At 36.8% G+C, this 21,513-nt stretch overlaps 2 protein-coding genes across 2 annotated transcripts; one reads left to right on the top strand and one right to left on the bottom strand.

The window, feature by feature from the left end:
- Positions 1-141: 141 nt before the first annotated feature.
- Positions 142-13,171, top strand: LOC145214896 (testisin-like). The gene is made up of 12 exons (XM_080083510.1): positions 142-318; positions 409-594; positions 821-1,087; positions 1,255-1,430; positions 3,851-4,009; positions 4,947-5,087; positions 6,050-6,201; positions 7,434-7,531; positions 9,419-9,548; positions 9,718-9,820; positions 11,438-11,610; positions 12,837-13,171. Exons 4-12 carry the CDS (start codon positions 1,373-1,375, stop codon positions 13,032-13,034), a joined length of 1,212 nt encoding a protein of 403 aa, XP_079939636.1. The 5' UTR covers positions 142-318; positions 409-594; positions 821-1,087; positions 1,255-1,372; the 3' UTR covers positions 13,035-13,171.
- Positions 13,172-13,237: 66 nt separating this feature from the next.
- Positions 13,238-21,485, bottom strand: LOC145214895 (sodium- and chloride-dependent GABA transporter 3-like). Its single transcript, XM_080083509.1, has 14 exons — positions 21,332-21,485; positions 19,636-19,742; positions 19,245-19,375; positions 19,044-19,170; positions 18,642-18,801; positions 18,220-18,355; positions 17,961-18,095; positions 17,527-17,630; positions 17,343-17,467; positions 16,714-16,826; positions 16,025-16,162; positions 15,113-15,316; positions 14,347-14,514; positions 13,238-13,820 (listed from the first exon to the last, which is right to left on the bottom strand). The coding sequence occupies exons 1-14, from the start codon at positions 21,391-21,393 to the stop codon at positions 13,701-13,703; spliced, it is 1,830 nt and encodes a 609-aa protein (XP_079939635.1). The 5' UTR covers positions 21,394-21,485; the 3' UTR covers positions 13,238-13,700.
- Between the last annotated feature and the right edge of the window lie 28 nt (positions 21,486-21,513).

Raw genomic sequence — 21,513 nt, 5'->3', positions numbered from 1 at the left:
TTCCAGACAGAGAAACATGGCAAAAAAACGCTAATTAGGCCTACATGCAAGAAACGTTGATTGCTTTCTTGCCAAAGGTTACTTGCAGTAATCAGGTTTCTGCAAGCTTCTGGCCTTTGTTGTGTAACAAGCAGGCTTTGTTCAGTGAAGAACAGTTTTGTTGTGTACTTGGAAACAGAAGGGAGGTTTTGCGAATTGAGGTTGTTTCAGAGAAGCTAAAACACGTTCACATGCGTGTGTTGATTAAACTGACATATTGAAATTAGGTTTTGGTGGGAAAATTTGCTGTGCTTGATTGTGTGGTCTAGTGGTTTTGAGGTTAGTATTACAACAACGTGTAATATGCAAAATGTAAGTAATGATTGATAACTTCGAAAAACTAACTGTGTCTTAGTTTTCTTTTGTCAGTACTATTCGTTTTGGAAAGTTTTATTTCGATTTGGAAGTGAGTTTGCAGAACCTACATGGGCACACTGAAGTAACATTTGATCAAAGGCAAAACGTTCTTGCTGTCTTTGGAAACTTTTATCTGCTTTGGCAAATCGGAAATGTATGGAGAGCCTGGATACAATGTTGGTTCATACTTATTCAGAGGTAAGTAGAGAAACAAAAAATGTGTTAATGCAACTAACTTACATATAGGCTACATGCAAAGAAAACGACTTCTAAACCTAAAGATAATATTTAGTTGAAAATGATATGCCTAATTGGCTGCCTATAGGCAAACACAGACTGATTTAAACTTGCTAAAGGATTTCTGCTTTGTTGCTTTGCAAATATGTCGTTTTTGAATTCATTCGTGTTCTCTATTTCGGCTTAGATCACCTTATAGCTGGAAAATCAAACACTTGTTATGTGGCAAATACTTGGAATTGGGTTGGTTGTTGTATCAATGAAATGTTGATTTCGCGATGACAAAAATCCTTATTCCAAAAACACCAACGGAACACCATTTGCCAATTGCTAATATGAAGCCAAACAGTTCAACCCCGCCACGTATTTAGTTTCGAATGCTTGGAAATTTGCGAGACGAAACAACAACTTCTTACAAACACAGTACTCATCGGCCTTGATAGTTTACAAACAGGTCATTACGTTGTCGATACGTGCCCACTGAAATCGGGACTAATCACAGGCAAATTATAGACACGGGGATATTTTCACATTTTGCTAAAGTTATTCTCACTAAAGTCCCATGCCCCAGGCTATGTAAGCAAGCATAAAAACTTCTTAACGATTCAGGTTTATTTACAGTCGTGTCGCTGAAGATTTCAATACGTGACTGAAAGCTTTTGGTTTGAGCTTCAATCGAAATTTGTAGTTGACGAATTGCAACTTTTTTGGAGCCTGCAGAAGCTATACAATTTCTACGATGTTTATTCGGCTGGTTTTCGGTCTTTTGCTGGTTTGCGGCGCTGCTATGGTGACAGGTACGTCATTTCTGCTTTCTTGTTATTCCAATCGTTGTGAAACAAACCTTTCTCTAGGGAACCCAAATGCACTATCTGGAAAGCAAAATAACCATAACCTGAAATGTACTAGTGCTGTGTTACACGAATAAACATTATATAGGCTTCATGCGAGTGCTACAACTATATTCTTCAGGCGGTGTTACGCTAAGGCATGATATTGGTATGCTATAATTAAGTTATTCCCCTTAAGTAAGTGATAGTAGCTACTGTGTATACTACGTCCTGCCACAGTTGTAAGTTGTGACGGGCTATTCGGTTTGGGTTCAGGTTGAATAAAAACGGGTTGGATTTGGGCCGGACCTTGAATTCGGTCATTCTTGTGTGGTAATTTCATTTTAGTAAATCTAACTTTCTGGCCTAATAGGCCAATATTGTCTAAACAAATTTGTTTTTGGCCCCGCCTACACCTGGTATTAGTGGTCGAAAGTTTAGCTTAGACCAGCGGTTCTCAAACTGGGATCCGCGGTCCTGTAGGGGTCCGTGAGGCAATTTTGGGGGGACCGCGAAAAGGTTGAAGTACTTCTATCATCTTACTTGGGGTCAGTTTGTGCCACTGAATCAGTTCAAATCAAAGTAGAATTGAGCATCGACTCTCTCCATTGCAAAACAATAGCATTTATTGCATGATAACTAACCAAAAAGCATCGTAATGTTTTCATCTTGTTTGTGATGTCACGACCAGTTTTTAATCATTGTGATGCGCATTTCTGCATAACTTGGTAAAATCCTGCAATCAACTTTCGTTTTTCTGAAATACACATTCAGGCTTAAGGTCCGCGAGCCCTCGAAATAATAGCAAAGGGACCGTTTTGAAAAAAATATGAAAGAGTTTGAGAACCACTGGTTTAGACCATCTTGAAATAGCTTTTTTGCCTTTAAATACACTTCTTAAAATAGACTTTGTAGCGAAATTACAAGCTTATGAATCATAGACATAAATTTTAAGTGGCTACAAGATTTCTTTCCTGTTATAATTTCTAGTATGAGATGACCTCCATGCCGTTAAACTTTATTCTAGCATAATTTTAACCATGCAGTTAAGTACAAAAGCACTAACAAAATGAACAACATACTTTGTATAATTTGAAGGTATTTGCACCTACACAGAGCGATAATTAGTTTTATTTATATCCTACACTACAGAGGTTGGCGTTTTAGCATTTAAATATTTTCCACGCCCTTTGTATGACATAAACATCGTTTGAGCTCAAAATCGTGTCACAAAAGTCCCATGCCACTACGGCTATGGCGCCTTGCGTAAGCAATTAATTGCGATGGTGTTTATGTTCCAAATAACGAAGCTACGCAAATTACGCTCATTTGAAGTTTGAGAATTAATTCCGATCCAATTTGGGAAAAACCTGTAGCTAAAAAAAGCCGAAAAATGTAACACATGAAACCTGACCTTTATAATTGATTGGAAAACGTCGTATTTGCTGATAAGGGCCTACTACAGTTTTATGCTAATCCAAAGAATACAATAACACTCTTAAGTGATTACAAATATAATCATTATATTAATAAAGACTCTTTATGTATCCTTAGTAATTTTGTTTATTAGTATATGACTGGCAATAGTGATATACAACTGTAATGTTTTTGCAGTTTTGTGTTTTTGTATCACTTGTCGTTTTTGTATTTATTTATTTTTTATTTACGCATAAACTAACCCAATAAAATAACGGATGACGATAAAGTAATTGAAACTTGTGCTTTTCTACAATTCAAAATAAAAAATGTGTCTTTGTTTTCAAAACGTTAAAAACATCAATGCAACACTATTTCAAACATTTTCTTTGGTGAATTGTTTATTTTGTTTACTTTCTGCGCTTTATAACGTGTAAATGTGCGCAGCTATTTCCGGCTGGGTGATCATTTTAATGCAATTATGATGCTACAATTTGTTCCACCTGGCAAAAAAAGTTGACCATGTGTATTTGCGTTATCCATGTTAATGGCACTTTGACATGATGAACCTGAACAAAAATTTATAACTGGGATCAGCCCTGAGGCATTTATGCACACCAGCCATCCACACCACACTCATTGATAAATCGCAGTACACAAGGCCCTTTAAAGGCGTGATATACAGAATCATCCACTCAATTTACAGCAGTGATTCTCAAATGCGGCTTTCAGGGCCGTATGCGGCTCCAAACTACTTATTTTACGGCTCGCACCAGACCTCAGGAAACCTCCAAAGATTGCTATTTTAGCTTTCGAGTTTATAATCTTTCGTAATTTTCTGAGGTTTTATTGTTTTTGCGGCTCCTTAGACTAAAAAACACTATTCGACCGCAACAACAAAAAAGGTTGAATACTACTAATTTACAGTGTGAAATTAACTAAATTTAAATTAGTCCACCCTTTGTTTTCAGATGCTTCTGAGTGCAAGGACACCACTATTGGAAAGTGTGGAATTTTGTGGTGTCATTGGACTAGAGAATTTGCAATCAAGTATTGTCCAAAATCTTGCAATTATTGTCACCTTCTCCCAACACCCACAACAACCACAACAACCACAACGACCCCAGCACGTGAGAATTTTCAACGCACATTTTAGGAACGCACATACTTTGTTACTATTAGAAAACACGTCGGACAAAGCGTTTAAAATATGGAAACAGCCTTGAAGAACGGCTTTTCTAAAAACATGGATTAGCATGCGGTGGGATTCGAACCATCGGTTTAGAATTTTAAATCTACCAATTTGACAATGCAGACTTCAGACGCTGATTGTATGAATGTGCTTTGGATAATTGAATGTGTTTTTAAAACTCTAACTTGAAACATTCCCCGGGAAACAAACATAATACTAGGTTATGGCATAGGTTTCTTAGGCAGTTTTTGATTTTTGTATAGGGTTCTTATCCAACTGGATATATTTTTTATTTGTTGCCAACGGTTTTTTTAAGAGTTTATGCATAAAAGTGTTTGACACCAATTAACAGCTCATATACTACACGTAATACACATAATGATGAATTAATTTTCCAATACAAAAACTGTATGCATAAAGGTAGTCCAGTAACCCCTCGGTTAATTCGGACCCGTTTTGACCAAAAAAATTGCCGAATTAGGCTAAGATCCGGATTAACCGAATCCGATTTAACTGAAGCGCACTGCCCTGAGTTGTAATTTGGGGCAAGCTTTTCGGGCCGGGTTCAGGCTTGGGTTTAAAAAAAACTAGCTAAATGGCAAGTTGCTGGACCTGACCTGATGTCAAACAGCCCTTAAACGCCTTGTTAGAGACCAATTGTCTGTTTTGTTGGTTTGTCTCGGTCTTTTCTGAGGCTTTAAGTATACGCTTGTTAGTCAAGCTCTCGGACCTAAACGGGCTTGCCAAAAAACGATGTGGGTTCGGGCCAGGTTGCGAGCTTGAATTTTCGGGTCCGTTTTCAACTTTGATGCCGTGCGTGTTGCGCTATGCACATAGGGCTAAAAATCATTTTTATTTTTTATTTTATTTTTCAGCTCTAAATTGGAACCAGTTTACACCATGTTCAAGGTCCTGTGGTGGAGGAACCCGCTATCGTGTGCCTCAATGTACGTTAAACAATATTGACACTTGTCCACGGGTTTACCAAGACTGCAAAGAACAGCCATGTCCTCTAGGTGAGTCCAACCATATCCGTATTCCTTATTATGGGGTTCACGAACCTCTATAGAGAGTAAACGATATGCCTCCGAGCAGTGGTGGGATTCAATTATTTTGTCAGTCGGTTCTATCATAAAAGTAATATTTTTAGCCGGTTTTGTTACAAAAAGTCAATTGACTGTAACCAGTAATGCTAACCGGTTCGCTGATCTCATAAAATTTCGTGAGACGGTTCTATAGAACCTGTGCGAACCGTCTGAATCCCACCACTGCCTCCGAGTAAGTTGCCTATTAACATAAGCACTTAGGAATATTTTAATAATACCATAACTCACGTCAGCCGCACATTTAATCAGTATTTTTCCAAAAATGCTGACGGTTGGGGTAAAGGTATACCGATTACAAATTTAATAAAACTGACTGAAGCTTATCTCCTAATGTAATTTTTTCAAAAATGATCATTCTAGCCACTGTTTATCTAACTTAATAATTCGGCTTTTTGGCGCCACCTATTAGAATTGGGCTTAATGTGGGGCTGCTGGGGGTTATGGTATTAGCGGATCTACAAAGAACTTAAATATACAAAGTGTCCTTAATGCACAAAGAACACAGTCAGTTATATTAGCAGTAAAACGAGGAATAGGTTTCGGTAATAAATTTAAGTTTAAAGTAAAGGTAAACATTCACACGTACTGGGATCAGTCCCGATGCGTTTATGCAGACCAGCGATCACGGCATACTCATTTATAATTTATAGTACGCCAGGTCTATTGCAGGCGTAATACCGAATCCAACCGTTCTCCCAAGTAAAAAAAGCTGTGTAGCTCAGTTGGTAGAGCGCGAGTCCCGGAAAGACTCCTGTCGTGGGTTCGAATCCCACCGCAGGCTAGATTTTTCTAGCCGTACTGTGAAGTGGTCTGGCGACCCCCGTCCTATAAGACATGCATTGTAAAAAAAATGTATACCTCCTATTTTGCAGCGACGTGCCCGACTGGAGAAAATCACTACTACGGTCTTCGTGGATCCTGCTGCAAACCGTCACCAAGCGATCCTTGTGGTGGAAATCCACGACCTGTAGCGGGAAGGGTTTTTGGTGGACAAGACGCTATGCTTAATCAGTGGCCCTTTATGGTAAATTTTGTGCAAAAAAAATTATAAATACCCTTTGTAACCTCACTATAAGTCATTGTTTAACGATTTAAAGACAGTTTGGTACATTTTACACAATAAAATTAAACCTCATTAGAAATGTTAGTTAAGCTGAACATAAATTCATAACTGGGATCAGCTCTGAGCGTTCATGCAAACCCGCGATCATGTCACACTCATATAAAAATCATTTATATTTTCAAACGATTCATTTAAAATATATATTTGATATTTTGGGGCCCCCAATTCCTCGATTACTGATAAAATTCATTGCTCTATGACAGTGTTCCTAACCTATAGACCTGAAAATTCTGTTGGGTCGCCTTTTTTGTGACAATAAGAGCATCTACATTTTGATTTCGTTTTGTAGCGTTTTTTTTTGTTATTATTTCCCCCAAGGCTTTACATGGTTGCCCAATAATTATTTCATGACAACTTGATAATGGTCAATGTCATAAGTGATGTGTTAGCTCACTGTTGAGCGTTGTCTGTTTGATAATGCTTTGCACCAGCTCTAAAGTTCGGGCTCAATGGAAATGTTTGGTCAAAAAAAATATTTGTTTGATTTTATGATTTTCCAAACTGGCGCAGTATTTTTCGGAACACTTTTCTGATTTACAGACAAAAATACAACCAAAATAGTAAAACTTGGGAAAATTTTTGGGTCGCATCAAAAAAAGGTTGGGAACCACTGGTGTATGACAGAGTTGCAAGCGGGCCCGAAGCCCGGCCCGAACCCGAAACGTTTTTGAGAAGCCCGTTTAGGCCCGAAATTTTGATTGACAGGCCTATCCACGAAAGCCTTGCCGCAAAGGATGAGAAAGACAACAAACACAATGAACAATAGTAGACAATGGCGTAAACAATACGTTTTAGAGGAGGGTGGGCATTATAGGTAGAAGCCAGAGACTTTTTACTTTGCTGAGTAATTTTATTCAAAAAAATGGCGGACACGGAACGTAAAGTCAGGCCCGTTTTGAGCCCGTTTTCTCACAAATATGTAAGCCCGAACCCGGCCCGAACCCGAACCCTGCCCGAAAAGCCCGGCCCGACTTGCAACTCTGGTGTATGATACAACGCAATACACAACCTTCTTCGCTTTACTTCAAATATGAGTTTAATTTCTGGTCCTAAACGAATAAGATATTGTTTTATTCACCCTAACCTGTTAACTTGTTGAGTCGAATTGTTTCAAAATTCTATATTTCTTCCAGGTTCGTCTTGAAATTGAAATAGCTCCGGGCCAGCGTTCATTATGTGGAGCAAACATTATCAGCAAAGAGTGGGCAGTTACTGCTGGTCACTGCATTGAGTGAGTTCTGCTTAATGTGGTTCTAATTTTACTTAACAAACAGCGTCTAGTTGTTTGTGTATGTTGTGATTCTCATGCGATGAAATTGCTGCGCAAAATTTTGTGCGATGAAATTACAATGCCATGAAATTACCGTGCAAAAAAATTACACTGCAAAGAAAGTACCATGCGTGAAATTTCGTGCGATGAAATTACCATGCAATGAATGTAATTCCCGTCAAACAAGTGCGACGAAATGAACAATTGATAAATTACTGCGACAATTACATGCGATAAAATTGCTTGTGATAAAAAATAATCGAATTTTAGATTTTATTTTGGTATTCTGTTTTCAATTTTACGCAACAATTAGCCATTAGCTGTATATGTTGACCGAGCCAAATTTGTGCGATTAAATTACATGCGGACAAATTTACATCATACAAGGCAGGCAACGGTGCTTGCGATGCGACGGTCGGCGTGTCACTGTTGAGCCTGCATAGCTCAGTTGGTAGAGCGCGAATAACGGAAAGACTCCTGTCGTGAGTTCGAATCCCATCGTAAGGCTGGATATTACTAGCCCACTCTTTGTCAAATGGAAATGCTCGGTGGCCGGATGGATCGGTATAACGCCCTCAGTGGGCGTAGTGCGATCAAATCTTCCGATTTTCGGACTAAGCCATTGGTATTGTTCGTGATCAATCAAATGTGTGAATTTTTAGAGCACATTTTTCTAGGCGTAAATAGTATATTGCTATAGCAATGTCTACAAAGGAATAGCCACTACAAACCATTAAAACGTCAAATCTGTGACTTTTGTGTTTGCATAAAATCTTTTGTTTTTATCTCTTTTTTCATAAATTAATGATTTCCTTTAATTCAGGGGTTCTTAAACTTTTTCGGTCGCGCCCCACTTTACACTAATTATTTATTCTCACGCCCCCCCTAAAAAACGTTAGCACTAATGATGCTTGTCTTGTTTCTTGGAAACAACATACATGGTAGGTCCCCTTTAGCTACTGTCAAGTTAGTTCCGAACGTTGGAAAAAGCCACTTCAACACTGATAAGTTGCGAAAAAGTAGGCTTTTGCGAACACATAGACACGTTGCCAGTATTCTTTCAAACTACGGATATGTTGCCCAGAAATCGTTGATTCACTCAAAGTCAGGGCAATCTCTAATGCAAAATTGCGCACAAATAAAGAATGTACAGCCGACTACATCGTACAGGGGTCACCAAACTACGGCTCGCGAGGTCATTTCATCCGGCTCGCGACCCAATTTTTGGTTTGCCTAATCGTATTGATAGCTTTGTTACTGTCAAAACTTAATCTACTCCTTACGAAAGTTTACTGTTACGACATGTAAAATTAATATTACCGACTCTCAAAGGATTACAACGCCCAGCATTGATCCAAACCCAGTTTATTATGTCAAAGACAAAACAAAAAGTGTTAATTGTGCGCAAACAATTGCCTTATTGTGTCACTTATGACATAATATACAAGCATTCCTTGTAAGATGAGACTAACTATACAATTTAAGAGATTTTAAATAGGGTTTTAAAAAGACCATATCTTGGCGCCCATATTAAAATCGCCTCATGGGCTAAGTTTGAGAAGACGGCACTAGGGCACGTAAACTATGCGGCGGCCCGCAGTGGGAAAAGTTTGGTTAATACAACTGGACATCCATTTCAGAGTATTGAAGCGTTTATACTTTAAACAATAAGTTCGAAATCAGCGCCGACATAATTCCAATGCATTAATTTACAATTGTTTGCATGTGAAAACTTTGCTGCCAGATTGTGCTGCGCCCCCCTTGCGAACCCTTCACGCCCCCCAGTTTAAGAACCCCTGCTTTAATTAATTCTTGTTAATTTTTAATTGGTGTTGTACCTTGTTTTAGTGGAATAGCGGCGAACAAAATTACGGCGTTCGTTGCATATGGAACAGCGGACCAATTACAATTGTCGATCAGTCAAGTTATCATTCATCCAGACTATCTTTATCCAGGAATTGACATCGCACTTATCAAAGTAAGATGATTCGAAAACGTACTAGTTACTTATTTTTTTAAATCTTAAAAAATCTGGTTCAAATAAACAATTGTAGATTTGCAATATCAATTTTTTTTTCTCTTTGCAACTAAAAGTTGTAATAATTTTAAGAGGAAACCTAATCAATAACAACAATTTGTTATTTCAGTTCTCTACTGTTTTAACGTACAACGAATACGTTTCGAACATTTGTCTTCCAAATGGCGAAGAGACAGAAGATGACAAAAAATGTTATATTGTCGGATGGGGAAGTAAGTTAGAATGTCAACATTATATGCAAGACAGTTTATTTGTTTTGAAAGTAACCGATAGGGGTGCTGGATTAAGGGTGTGCTGGCCTGTAGGCACATTTGTGGCCCGAAAATCAGGGTTGCCAACTAAAAAAATAGAATTATCAGTGTTGCCAAATCATTGTCACAAAGAAAAGTGGCTTGGATTTTTGACTGGCCTGTAGGCACGTGCCTACTTTGCCTAATGGTTAATCCAGCACTGACCGATAGTCTAATACAGAGGTGGGGAACCTTTTCGTAATACGAAGGTCGCATAGCAACCCATTGCCCGTCAAAGAGGCCGCATTGATTGCGTTTTTGTCATAGTTTTGTCATAGTCCTTGGTTTTACAAGTTTTTGAATTTTTATTCATAGCGGTCCTTTGCAATTTTTTCGGCACTGGGGCAAGCTGAATAAAAAGTTTATTTATTCTATGTGCAGTATTATCAGAAACATTTTTCCACAATAAGATATATGCATAACCACTTTGCCTACCAGGCCCCCAGAGTCAAAGCGTTTTCTCATAAGCAACACCAAAAAAATTATGTGCCAACAAATATATGATTTTGTTACTTGAGTGAATAAAGCATTGCTTAGCAAAGGAGACTGCTTACAATAAACTCAAATTTTCACAGTCGGTCACGATTGACATCAAATCATAATAGAACAACTTCAAACTCATAAAAGACCCCGAATATCGCACTTTTTGGGTAGAGCTACTAACACGACACGTTACGCCTGATCCAAAAGTGCTTAATTTTCAAATCGGTATATCTCAAAAAATGCTAACGGTTAGGGCTATTAGGGTTGAGGTAAGGTATTAGCACTTAAAATTCAATAAAACTAGCCCAAAAAATTAGTTACTAATGTAAAAAATTTATGTAAATATTTCCCAACCCAACCCATTTATAGCCGTTTAATAAATAATTCAGCTCTTTACGCCACCTATCGAAAATTAAGCACTTTTGGATCAGAAGAAACGTATCGTGTTAGTAGCTCTACCCACTTTTTGACCTATGACGCCTCATGTGGTCTTTAGGCCGCAGGTTTATCATTCCTGGTCTAATTCCGTTGATCAGGGCCCTGAAAGGGAAAAATGTGCTAGTAATATCTGTTTTGGATGGATCCTAAAAAACTTTTTGGATGGACCCTAAAAAACTGAGACCTAACATGCTACGCTCGACAATCATTCTAAAGTAACAACAAAACGTTGATGCATAATTGACCAATCAAGTCTTTAAATTTGATATTTATGGGCCCCTTGAATTTGGGCCCTTGTGCGGCGTCCGGCTGCACCCCCTCTTGTGAGTATTTTCACTAACACACAGGCTGCCTCGTATTAGGAATAAACTTTTTATGTGCATAAATAATACTACAAAATATAAAACAATTCTTAGAACCTTAAAAGGGGCCAGGTACTTTCATTGCAACAAATAAAAACGTTTTTCAATCTTGTTTCAATCGATATGATGTATAGACAACGTTTTAATAGTTGTTTTTAGTATGTTTTATTATTCGATTTTTATTAAGAAGTAACAATATCTCGTATGTAGTTTAAATTAATCGAATTTACATTTCACTGGTTAACTTAAATAACAGGCGTCCAACCAACTCCCGTTTTGCTTGCAACAACTCTTCAACAAGCAAAGGTCCGGAAACTACCCTACAGATTTTGTGAGCAAGCTTATTCTGGGAGAACGTTCTCTGGGGATTTGACTGATGAAAGAGTTTCTTGTGCTGGGAGAGTTGGAGGTGGCGTCGATGCTTGTGTGGTAAGGGGACTTTAGTAAAATATTAGTAGCAATCTACAAGATACCCTATACGCGGGCTCGGCAGACAACAGTCCTAAGTTGGATTGGCCCTTTTTAGTCGACTTTAAGTTTGGACTTATGTTTGAATAAAACGGCTTTGATTCTGGCTTTTATTTCTGGCCAAGAGTTGTAAACAGGCCGGAAATTGGATCCCGAACCCGGCCCGATTCTGAAAGTACAAGCCCGAAACCCTGCCCGAACCCAAATCGTTTTTGAGAAGCCTATTTAGCCCCGAAAGTTTGATTGACATCCCTATACATTGAAGCCTGAGGAAAGACCAAGACAACAAACACAATAGACAACAATGGACAATTGACCTTGAACAAGACTTTTTAGGCATGTTTGGCATTAGATCAGGACCAGCAACTAGCTACTTGGCTAGTTAAATTTGGTTAAAAAATACTGACAAAGAGTGTAAAGGGCCGAATTCAAGCCCGTTATTGGTAAATGTGACGTTTCTGGTATATTTCGGGCTTTTCTTAAATCAAATCTGGTTTCAGCCTCCTTACAGATTCGTGGCACACACCAGGTATAGATATTTGATACTGTAGATATTTGCAGATGTAGTAATTGACTAATGTCATTCTATGGTATGAGCTAACAACGCGTAACTATATCAACCTTGTGATGAAATGTAAGTAGCAATAAATTTCCATGCACCGATCATTCGATGTGTAATTAAATGTCTCTCTAACAAATAAAACAAAAATTTTGAATAAAATGATGCTAATAAAAAACCTGGCCGTATAGAAAGTTGAGCAGTGTGTATGGAAGAGAACAATCACTACACAATACCGTTTTGAAGTCTTAATGTACATGTGGCACTTTTGGACCTATGTCCCTTAAAGTCTGTAGTGCGTTTGTTTTTCATTTTTTATCAACACCATAACTTATGTCAGCCGCACGTTTAGCTAATTTTCGATAAGTGGCGCAAGAGCTGAACTATTTATTTAGCGGCTAAAGATGGGAAGGGTTGGAAAATAAGAAGTAGGTTTATGGAAATTTTACATTAGGAACTAAATTTTAGAGTTTTTGTGCTCATTGCGCCACCTATCAAAAAAATATGTGGCTGATGACGTGAGTAATGGTGTAAGCAGATTTTCCAAACTTTGCAGACGCCTGACTTTTTTGAAAACATTAGCTTACAATTAGGAACATAACAATGTACACAATTACACTATTTTCAGGGGGACAGTGGTGGACCGCTTGCTTGTCAAAGGTGCTCGTCTTGTTCATGGTATCTTGCAGCAGTTACGTCATTCGGTCCGGTACAGTGCGGACCGGCTGGTACGCCTGGTCTCTATACTAATGTGGCGGGTAAAAATGAGGCTTGGATAAGAGGCATTGTTACCGGATTACAGAGTGGCACATTCGGTTGCCAGTAAATAATGCCCTTTGTGTTGTAATCAATTGAAATGACTGAACGTTTTGTTCGAATAAAGTACTCTTTGCATGTCGTTTAGTTTTTGATTCAATTAAATTTTTTTGTTTCCAACTGCCTGGTGCGGAAACAGCTAATACACATGTGTTTGAAAATGTTGACCCAACCTGAAAATATTACAACTGCTTCAAGGAAAATAAATTTGTTTATACTGCATACATTTTTATTCTCAATATAAGCGAAATAGTCGATCATATTTAAAACGTGAAAAACGCTTTGTTTCAAAGCAAAAATTACAGGCCCCACAAACTAGGCCTTTTGTCATAAAATATTCATTTAAAAATAACTATTCGAAAAAATCCAGTTCGAATTTAATAAGTGGATTTGTTTAATATTTTTGTAATATTAATTTCCACATTCGGTGGAATGCTTATTCGGTTAATTTCGTTACAATTTTTGTCAAAATCAAAATACCTTTTTGTAAAACAGAATTTGAACTTAATCATCAACATTACTGTACTGATGATGACAACAGAGATTGTTGAAACGTCTACACGATGTATTCTATATACACCAGTACTTTGGCAGTAATGTTTATGATTAAATTACTTTTTAAGTCCGTGTATAGTGTTCCTAAGAACTTAAACTGCATTTTAAAACCGAAAAAAAATCAGGATTTCAATAATTTATCTCCGTTCAGTGTTGCTGGAAAAATCCCTTTTTTACCTTCTTCGTCATGGTGATAAAAAGAAGCAAAGTCAAGCTTTGAGGTTTTTCCGGCAATAAATCTCTGCAAAAAAACTTTATTTGCAAATAGTCGATTGTTATGCACCATTTACCAAAATATTTTGTGAAATAGATAATGACATAATATATTAATTTTATAACACTATGTATACGGGTCTGTTCATAAGTTTAATGGTAAAAATAACGTCCCAAATTGACGTAAAAACCGACATGCTTTAGTGTTCAAACATGTCTGTAAATGCTCATGCCATTATCAGTGTATGCTGAAACGTTTGAAAAAAGGCCGTTATTTTCACCATTAAATTTTATTTTATGCTTAAAAGTGCACTAACCTAATTGTAAATTATAACTAGGTGATCATGCATTTAGAACTGAAGATGTAGCGAATAATCGTTTTTCCGAAATCTGCCTTTTTTACAAAGATTCGGTATATCTCTAATTATCGAGACTTTGATTGAAAAGAGAAACGTGCCATAAAATATTAAAGCCTGCATATTTCAGACAATTTGTAAATGAGCATGTTTCGTAAAACAATGTAAGGCATATTCCTTTTTGAAAAATAGCATTACCTGTCTAATGGATCCATTTTCTTTGTACAAAGTCACTATAGCCACAATAGGAACACACAATATAGAGGATAGTGACATCATCCAACCTATGACGTTTGCCCACATCGGGTAAACGTAATCTCCAATAGTTAGTGGTTCCCATTCAACACAATACATTATAAGCACTGTCTGTGGGACAAAAATACCAGAATTTGGCCCCTGTGTTTTACTAGTTAATATGAAACGCTGTATAATGACGGGATTCTTAAACTATAAATTTAACTAACTTTACTTGTGCATTGCAAATAGCAGCTTCACAATAACTTAGCTTGACACTTAGTGAAATGAGATCAATAAATTTATTTGTTGAACTCTATTTGTATGTGCGTGAAACATTTTTGTCTACTATCAAATTCTGTTCAGATTTTTGTTTTAGAGGATTTAGACCAGTGGTTCCCAACAGGGGAGGAGTTCCTCTCAAAGGAGGAATTTACTTTCATTTTTACATGTGGTTTGCAAATAGACACCTAATGTCTGGGAATATGACTGTGAAGTTGATAAAATACCCAATTTTAAAGTATCTTTGCATGGTTTAGCGTCTACTATGCAGCATATTAGGAAGGAATGCAAATGTTTTGAATTAACAGTGGATTTCGTCGAAAAAGGTTGGAAACCACTGCTTTAGACAAACAAAAGATTGAATCTAAATATGTTTTTACTTCATCTGTAAAGAACTTTTTAGAAAAGTAGATTGGCCAACAATTTACAAATGCGATTTTTTTCTTACCACTGTTATGACGGGAATAATAAACTTGTAGCAGTAATCGAACACTCTTGGTAATGTGCGTCCCACCATCATTGTGACGTCATGGCGGTATTTTCGGGCGTCCCACAACCAACCGACAGCCAGAGATTCACACGTGACTATCCATATAAGGCAAATACCAGAAGCTCCGTAATAATTCATCAACTCGAACCAGTAGATACCAGGCTTAGCAGATAATAATTAAAAATTCAATTAAAATTGTATAGTTACGCCTATAGTTACTGTATGCAAAAACGATATTGTTCAAAATGGATTTAAGAGTAATTTTATGTACCGTTCTATTTGAAAAAGGTAATAAAAGTATTTAATCTATATTTGTTGCAGATAGAAGAGTTTTTTGAATCAATTTAACCGTTATTTTTTGTTGAAATTAGAAACTTTAGCCAACAAGAAAATAAACATAAACGAAACTCTTCCAGCAGTTTAATGGTAAATATTCGACGTTTCGACGTCACATACAAGACACCTTCGTTGGGAGCATGGCATAAGACATTATTGATAATAAATCCGCTGGAAGAGCAATACTCGGTTATATTTTGTAAAAAACATTAAAAAATGATTTGACTTGAAATGCAGTTCAGTAATGTACTAGTTGGTTGTGACCAGTGCTGGATTAACTATTAGGCAAAGTAGGCACGTGCCTACAGGCCAGTCAAAAATCCAGGCCACTTTAAAATCAGTAGAAATTGATTTGGCAACACTGATATTTCTCGTGATTTGGCAACACTGATAATTCTAATTTGTTAGTTGGCAACCCTGATTTTCAGACCACTTATAAAATGTGCCTACAGGCCAGCAGACCCTTAATCCGGCACTGGTTGTGACACGTATATATTGAAACAGTTTTAAGTGTAGTGTGTTTCATAATCTTACCCCAGTAAGTAAAATCTGGCACAATGAAAAGAAAAATAGACCGAGGCCGCAGTTGGTTAGTGCTCTGCGTTTAAATGTTGAGCCAAGGCAAGGAAAGGAATCTATTATGACCGTTGATATTCCTTCAAATTCGCCAAACTGCAAAAACAATGCACAATTATAAGGTAGAGCTACTAACACAAGAACTCACAACAGACACAGTTTGCCAAATACCGATAGATGGCGTAAAGGAGCACAGTTATATAAGTTAATAGTGAGACTGGGATAGAGCAAGAAACTAGGTTTATAAGTTGCTTTTATTGCTATTTTTATTGTAAAACCTTATCCTAACCATAAAAATAAAATTTCTGAGGGTAGAACTACAAGCATAAAATCTCACAACAGAGAAAGTTTGTTAAATATGGATAGATGGCGTAAAGAGCGCAATTTAATTTAAAAGTGGAACTAGGCTAGGGTTGGACACTAAGTATATATGTTGGTTTAATGTTATAACAAAACCTCACCCCAACACTAATAGCCTAAACCGTTTTTATTTGTTTTAAATATTCTTCAAATATTGTGTTGAATACAACTTGTTTTAAATTTTCGAAAACGCTTTTTTGCGCCATCCATGGGTGTTTAGCAAATATTGTCTGACATGAATTCTTTCGTTAATAGAATCAAAAAATCAATTAAATTATGTAACTCACCGCAGAATCAATGGCCACAAAGTAAAGAGTTAGAAAGAAAAGAGCAGACCATAGTTGTGGGATTGGGAGTTGCGCTAAAGCTGTTGGAATGACTTGAAACACAAGACCAGGTCCTGAAAACGTTTTTGAGTTAAGTTGTTTAAAGAGTTTCCAAACAAATTACAAAACCTGGTTTTGTTCAAATATTCAACTCAGAAATGTAAACGGGCCTGAAATGGGAGTTCAAACCCGGCCCTAACCCGAAAATACAAGTCCGAAAACCGGCCCGAAGCCGAATCGTTTTTGAGAAGCCCACTTATGTCCGAAAGTTGGATTGACAGGCGCATACATTGAACCCATAAAAAGTACAAAGACAACAAACACAATAGACAATTGGTCTTGAACAAGGCGTATTAGGGCTGTTTGATCGACATTAGGTCCGGTCCAGCAACTGACTAATTAGCTAGTTAAGTTTATTCGAAAAATTTCCGAATCAAGCCGTTTTGTTAAAGAAACGTAAGCCCGAACCCGACCCGAAAAACCTGGACCGAATTATAACTCTGATTCAATTTGCTTCAAATATATTAGTATATTTTTATGGATATCTAGCATAACGTAAGATGTTATATTTTTGGATCAAATTAGCAAACCTGATTTGATAACTGATGTTATTTCGACATTGTTTGTATAAGCCAGATTTCCAAGGATGCTAAACGTCACAAAGCCCATGATTATTGACGTCACAATTCCACAAGGTATAATAAATACTGATTGTCTGCAAACAAAGAAGGGAAAATGGTATGTATAGCATATTTGAAAAGTTTTTTTGCCTACCTAAAGAAATCTTGTTTCTTTTTGTTGTAACTTCCAAAAGCTGTTATTCCGGGGAATCCCAGGCCATAAACATAAAATGCTTGGGAAATCCCTTCCATCCATACCTTGATAAACATAGAAATCGTTGTTGTGACAAAAATATTAGAGCTATTATTAGCACAACTGACATCAAACAAATAATTGTTGGCCAGTTTGACAGAGGTATATACAGTAGCTATAATTTAAAGTTAGTTTTATTGCCATTTTATTACAAACCTTGTCCCAAACCGAATTGCTTCAAGCATTTTTTCAGAAATATAATTTTTGTGCCACACATCGCTACCGGTATCCAGCAAATTTTTGTTTGATGTGAGTTATGGTGCGGAATTTAGCCATTACACTCTTAATTTTGTTTGCGTATTCTAAATAAAGCTACTATGAACTGCTTTACATACCGACGGTTTCAGTAGCATTTCCATTTTTGGATTGAGAAATACTTTGACTCCCTCCCATGCGCCATCTAGTGTTAGCCCCCGCACGAGAAGAACAAACAACATGACGTAAGGAAGCGTTGCTGTGAAATATACAACCTGCAAAAAAACATTTTTTATATAAAACGTGGTTATGTATAAATTCAATTCCATTATACACATTCTTTTTTGTGTTTGTTTTTACAAACTTTACTAAAATGTTTTTATTTTGTACGTCTCCAACCTTTCCGCTTGATTTAACGCCGTTGATGGTTACCATGAAAACAGTAACAAACGCTAACAGCAAAAACAGAAACATTGTTGTGTTGAATTTGGAGCCGGCGTCTTCAAAACCAGACGAAACTTGTAGAACTTTGTGTCTGAAAACATATTCAATGCCTACTTTACAAAGTGACAGAAAAAAGGGGTTTCGTTTAGCTACAAGTAAATTTTTGCACCCTAATACCAACATGATAAACTTTTGATTGGTTAAGGTTAGTTATTACATGCTTCTTCTTGTACATTTAAGAATCAGGTAATGGTGAAATTTTTCAGTTAAAATTGCGATAATTCGTAAACTTTCACACTAATAAGTTATAATTAAATTTTACTAATTTAATTCAGCAAATTTATAAATCATTTTGCTGTATAAAGGTTTTCAATTACCTCCAAAATTCAACTTGTGGTAACGTGTGGTTAACAACCGACACGTTCATGAAATTTTTCACAGAAGTCACATTGACCGAATGAAAAGAAATGTTTCCATTTGTGAAGTTGCCCCTGTTACTAAACATTGCCACACACGAATTTGTATTCCATATATTGTCTAAAAAACGATAGTTGTTGAACAATGTTGCATAACATTTTGTTTCAATGCCTTTTTAGTAGAAATAAGGATTTTAAAATGGCCTAGTTTTAGTGTACATTGTATTGTACGAATTTCCATTCTGCACTTAAAAACGTTACATAGTAGTACACTGAAACAGTGACATATAATCAGGAGTGTATCATTACGATGTGTTCAAGTTTCAGTAACCAACTAGTGAAAATTAGAAAAGGTTAATTTACCACATGTTGTCCATGGAAGGAATCCAGTTGTAAATGAATTAAACAGGAACATAATACACCAGCCCATGATCAACATATAAGGTACCATGCACCACAAAGCTACTACAACACTCGCCAAGCCCAAACCCTATATGGGACAACCATTAATGAAGTTTAGTCTTTTTTGAAGTTCTAATAACTTGTTTACAAGTCAGTCAGTACCTTCATAACAGGAATGCGATCCCAAGCCCCCAATCTGCCTCTCTTAGTGAATTGACCCAAACCGATTTCGAAGGTGTAAAGCGGAATTGCAATCACGATGCATGAAAAAAGGAAAGGTACAAGAAATGCCCCTAAAGGTATAAAAAGAACACATGTGTTACACGTTGTTGGGCATGAACAAGATTTTACACGACACAATATATAAATTTTGACATTTTGTCTAAATAATTGTATTTAAGTATAGCCTACAAGCTGTCAAAATCAGTGTGCAATAGGACGCATAGACTTCAAATTTTACATGTCAATTTACAAAATTTGACTTTTTTTGTCTGAAAATTTGGCCTCCAGTACTAGAACACGTGTGAAATTTTATCGCTTAAATATAAGTTACCTCCACCATTTCTGTAGCATAGATATGGAAATCTCCATAACATGCCAAGTCCAATGTTATATCCCAAAAGAGTGAACACAAATTCTGATGAACGACTCCAGACAAGTCTGTGAGAAAAACTGCTTTTTTACGGCTATGCTTTTACAAAAAAGCAACGTTATAGAAAACTGGATCTTAAAAACAATATCCGCGGTAAACGACATTTACGCACATCGTAGTTGCTTTAAAGTTATATGCAAGTCTTGAAGTTAGACTTAGCAGATTAAAACACCTAAAGTTGTCGCAAAACAGTTTATTTGCAACGTGATTTAAACCATTTTTGGTTGGAAATAAGAAAAAAAGGTTCTGACTTTGTCTTGCTTCCCTAAATTGCAAGAACGCGTTGCAAGAACGAATATTTCGCACCACACTTGGAAATCCGTTGCCCCATATATTTTTATTATCACTTTTGGTATGTAGCTAGTTTAGAAGAAGTTGCGTTATTAACAAACGATATTAAAAGGCCCAATTTTCTGTTACGATATGAAGAGGCCCAATTTTCATCCCAAATGGTGTTTAGATGTGGTATCGACTTGTCTGATAGCCGTGACCAGTGTTTTTTTTAAGGTGTTTTGGGGGACCGAAACGGTTTTTGGTATTTAGATGAAACACTTGCGGTCTCTTAAAACTAACTTACTTAGCGGTCACCCAAACCAAACCTTAAAAAAACCCTGGTCGTGACATTTAATGAACAGTTTTGGCGTAGTTGCATTTATATAAATAACATATGTTATTCAAACAGCATCAAAAACGTGTAGAGTTTTGTAGAAATGGGGGCGTATAGCAGGAAATCACGGTCTGCTTGACAGATAGCTAAAGTGAGAAAAACAACATGATTTTGGCAGCATATGAAGAGAAAAGATTCAAAGTCTTAGTGATCTATCATCACATTTTCGGAATAACAACAAAATATGCTGGGATTGTGATAAATAAAAAAATTGTAAATAGTTTTTACTTACTTAATACTAATGCCGAAGTAGTGGCGCTTTTATATCAGAATAAGTCAACACAATTTTCTAGTCCAAAACGAGAAATATATTTCAACCTTGTGGACACCAACAGGCTCTCTTATTGATACAGTATATAGCAGGGCTACTCAAATAGTTTTGTCAAAGGTCCAAATAGAAAAAGTCAAAAATTAACGGGGTCCGGACATAGCAATGTTCAAGTAATAGCCACAATCAAAAGACCGTCGAGGTCTACATTCAACCCCTCGAAGGTATATGGACTGTGGTTAGCCATTTGAGTAGCCCTGGTGTAAAGTATAAGCGTTGGCTGATTCCCATACATAAGCACCGCTGCTTGGGGATTAATGTTTCAACACACAGTTAATAAGTAATCGTGGGCGAAGGATGCCTATTAAGGGACAGATCTCTTTTAACAAATTTTGTCGTCCAACTGGTGCCATGGTAACAAAATACTAGTTGTTTTTACAAAACTTGCAATTTTGCTGATGTTTCGCCCACCAAAACGGTAGGGCAATGACCGAAATATTGCAAGCACACAAGCGAAATGCACAAAAGCTGCGAAATTTGCTAAATTAATTACATACAAACTGTAAGAAATACTAAATGTCACTTTACTTTATTAAGTGTGCAAAGGAAAATGGGTCGTTAGTAAGTTAGAACTATCTGCTGCAAATGACAATTAAGCTTACCGTTGTTTTGGGTTTGCTTGACCTTGACCTTGCGCCATTTTGTAGTCTTGTTTTTGATTCATTATACAATATTAACTTGATTATAACCCGTATCTAAACTACTAGGTCCGATGTAAATTAGTAAAGGCTACACCAGAAACGATTTGACTTCTAAATCAGCCTAAGAGGTTTGTTACAGTTTC

Source organism: Phallusia mammillata, chromosome 2, assembly GCF_965637545.1.
Source record: "Phallusia mammillata chromosome 2, kaPhaMamm4.hap1.1, whole genome shotgun sequence".
Classification (NCBI taxonomy): Eukaryota; Metazoa; Chordata; class Ascidiacea; order Phlebobranchia; family Ascidiidae; genus Phallusia; species Phallusia mammillata.
Note: the sequence above shows the minus strand (reverse complement) of the source record. Positions and strands in the feature narration are given on the sequence as shown.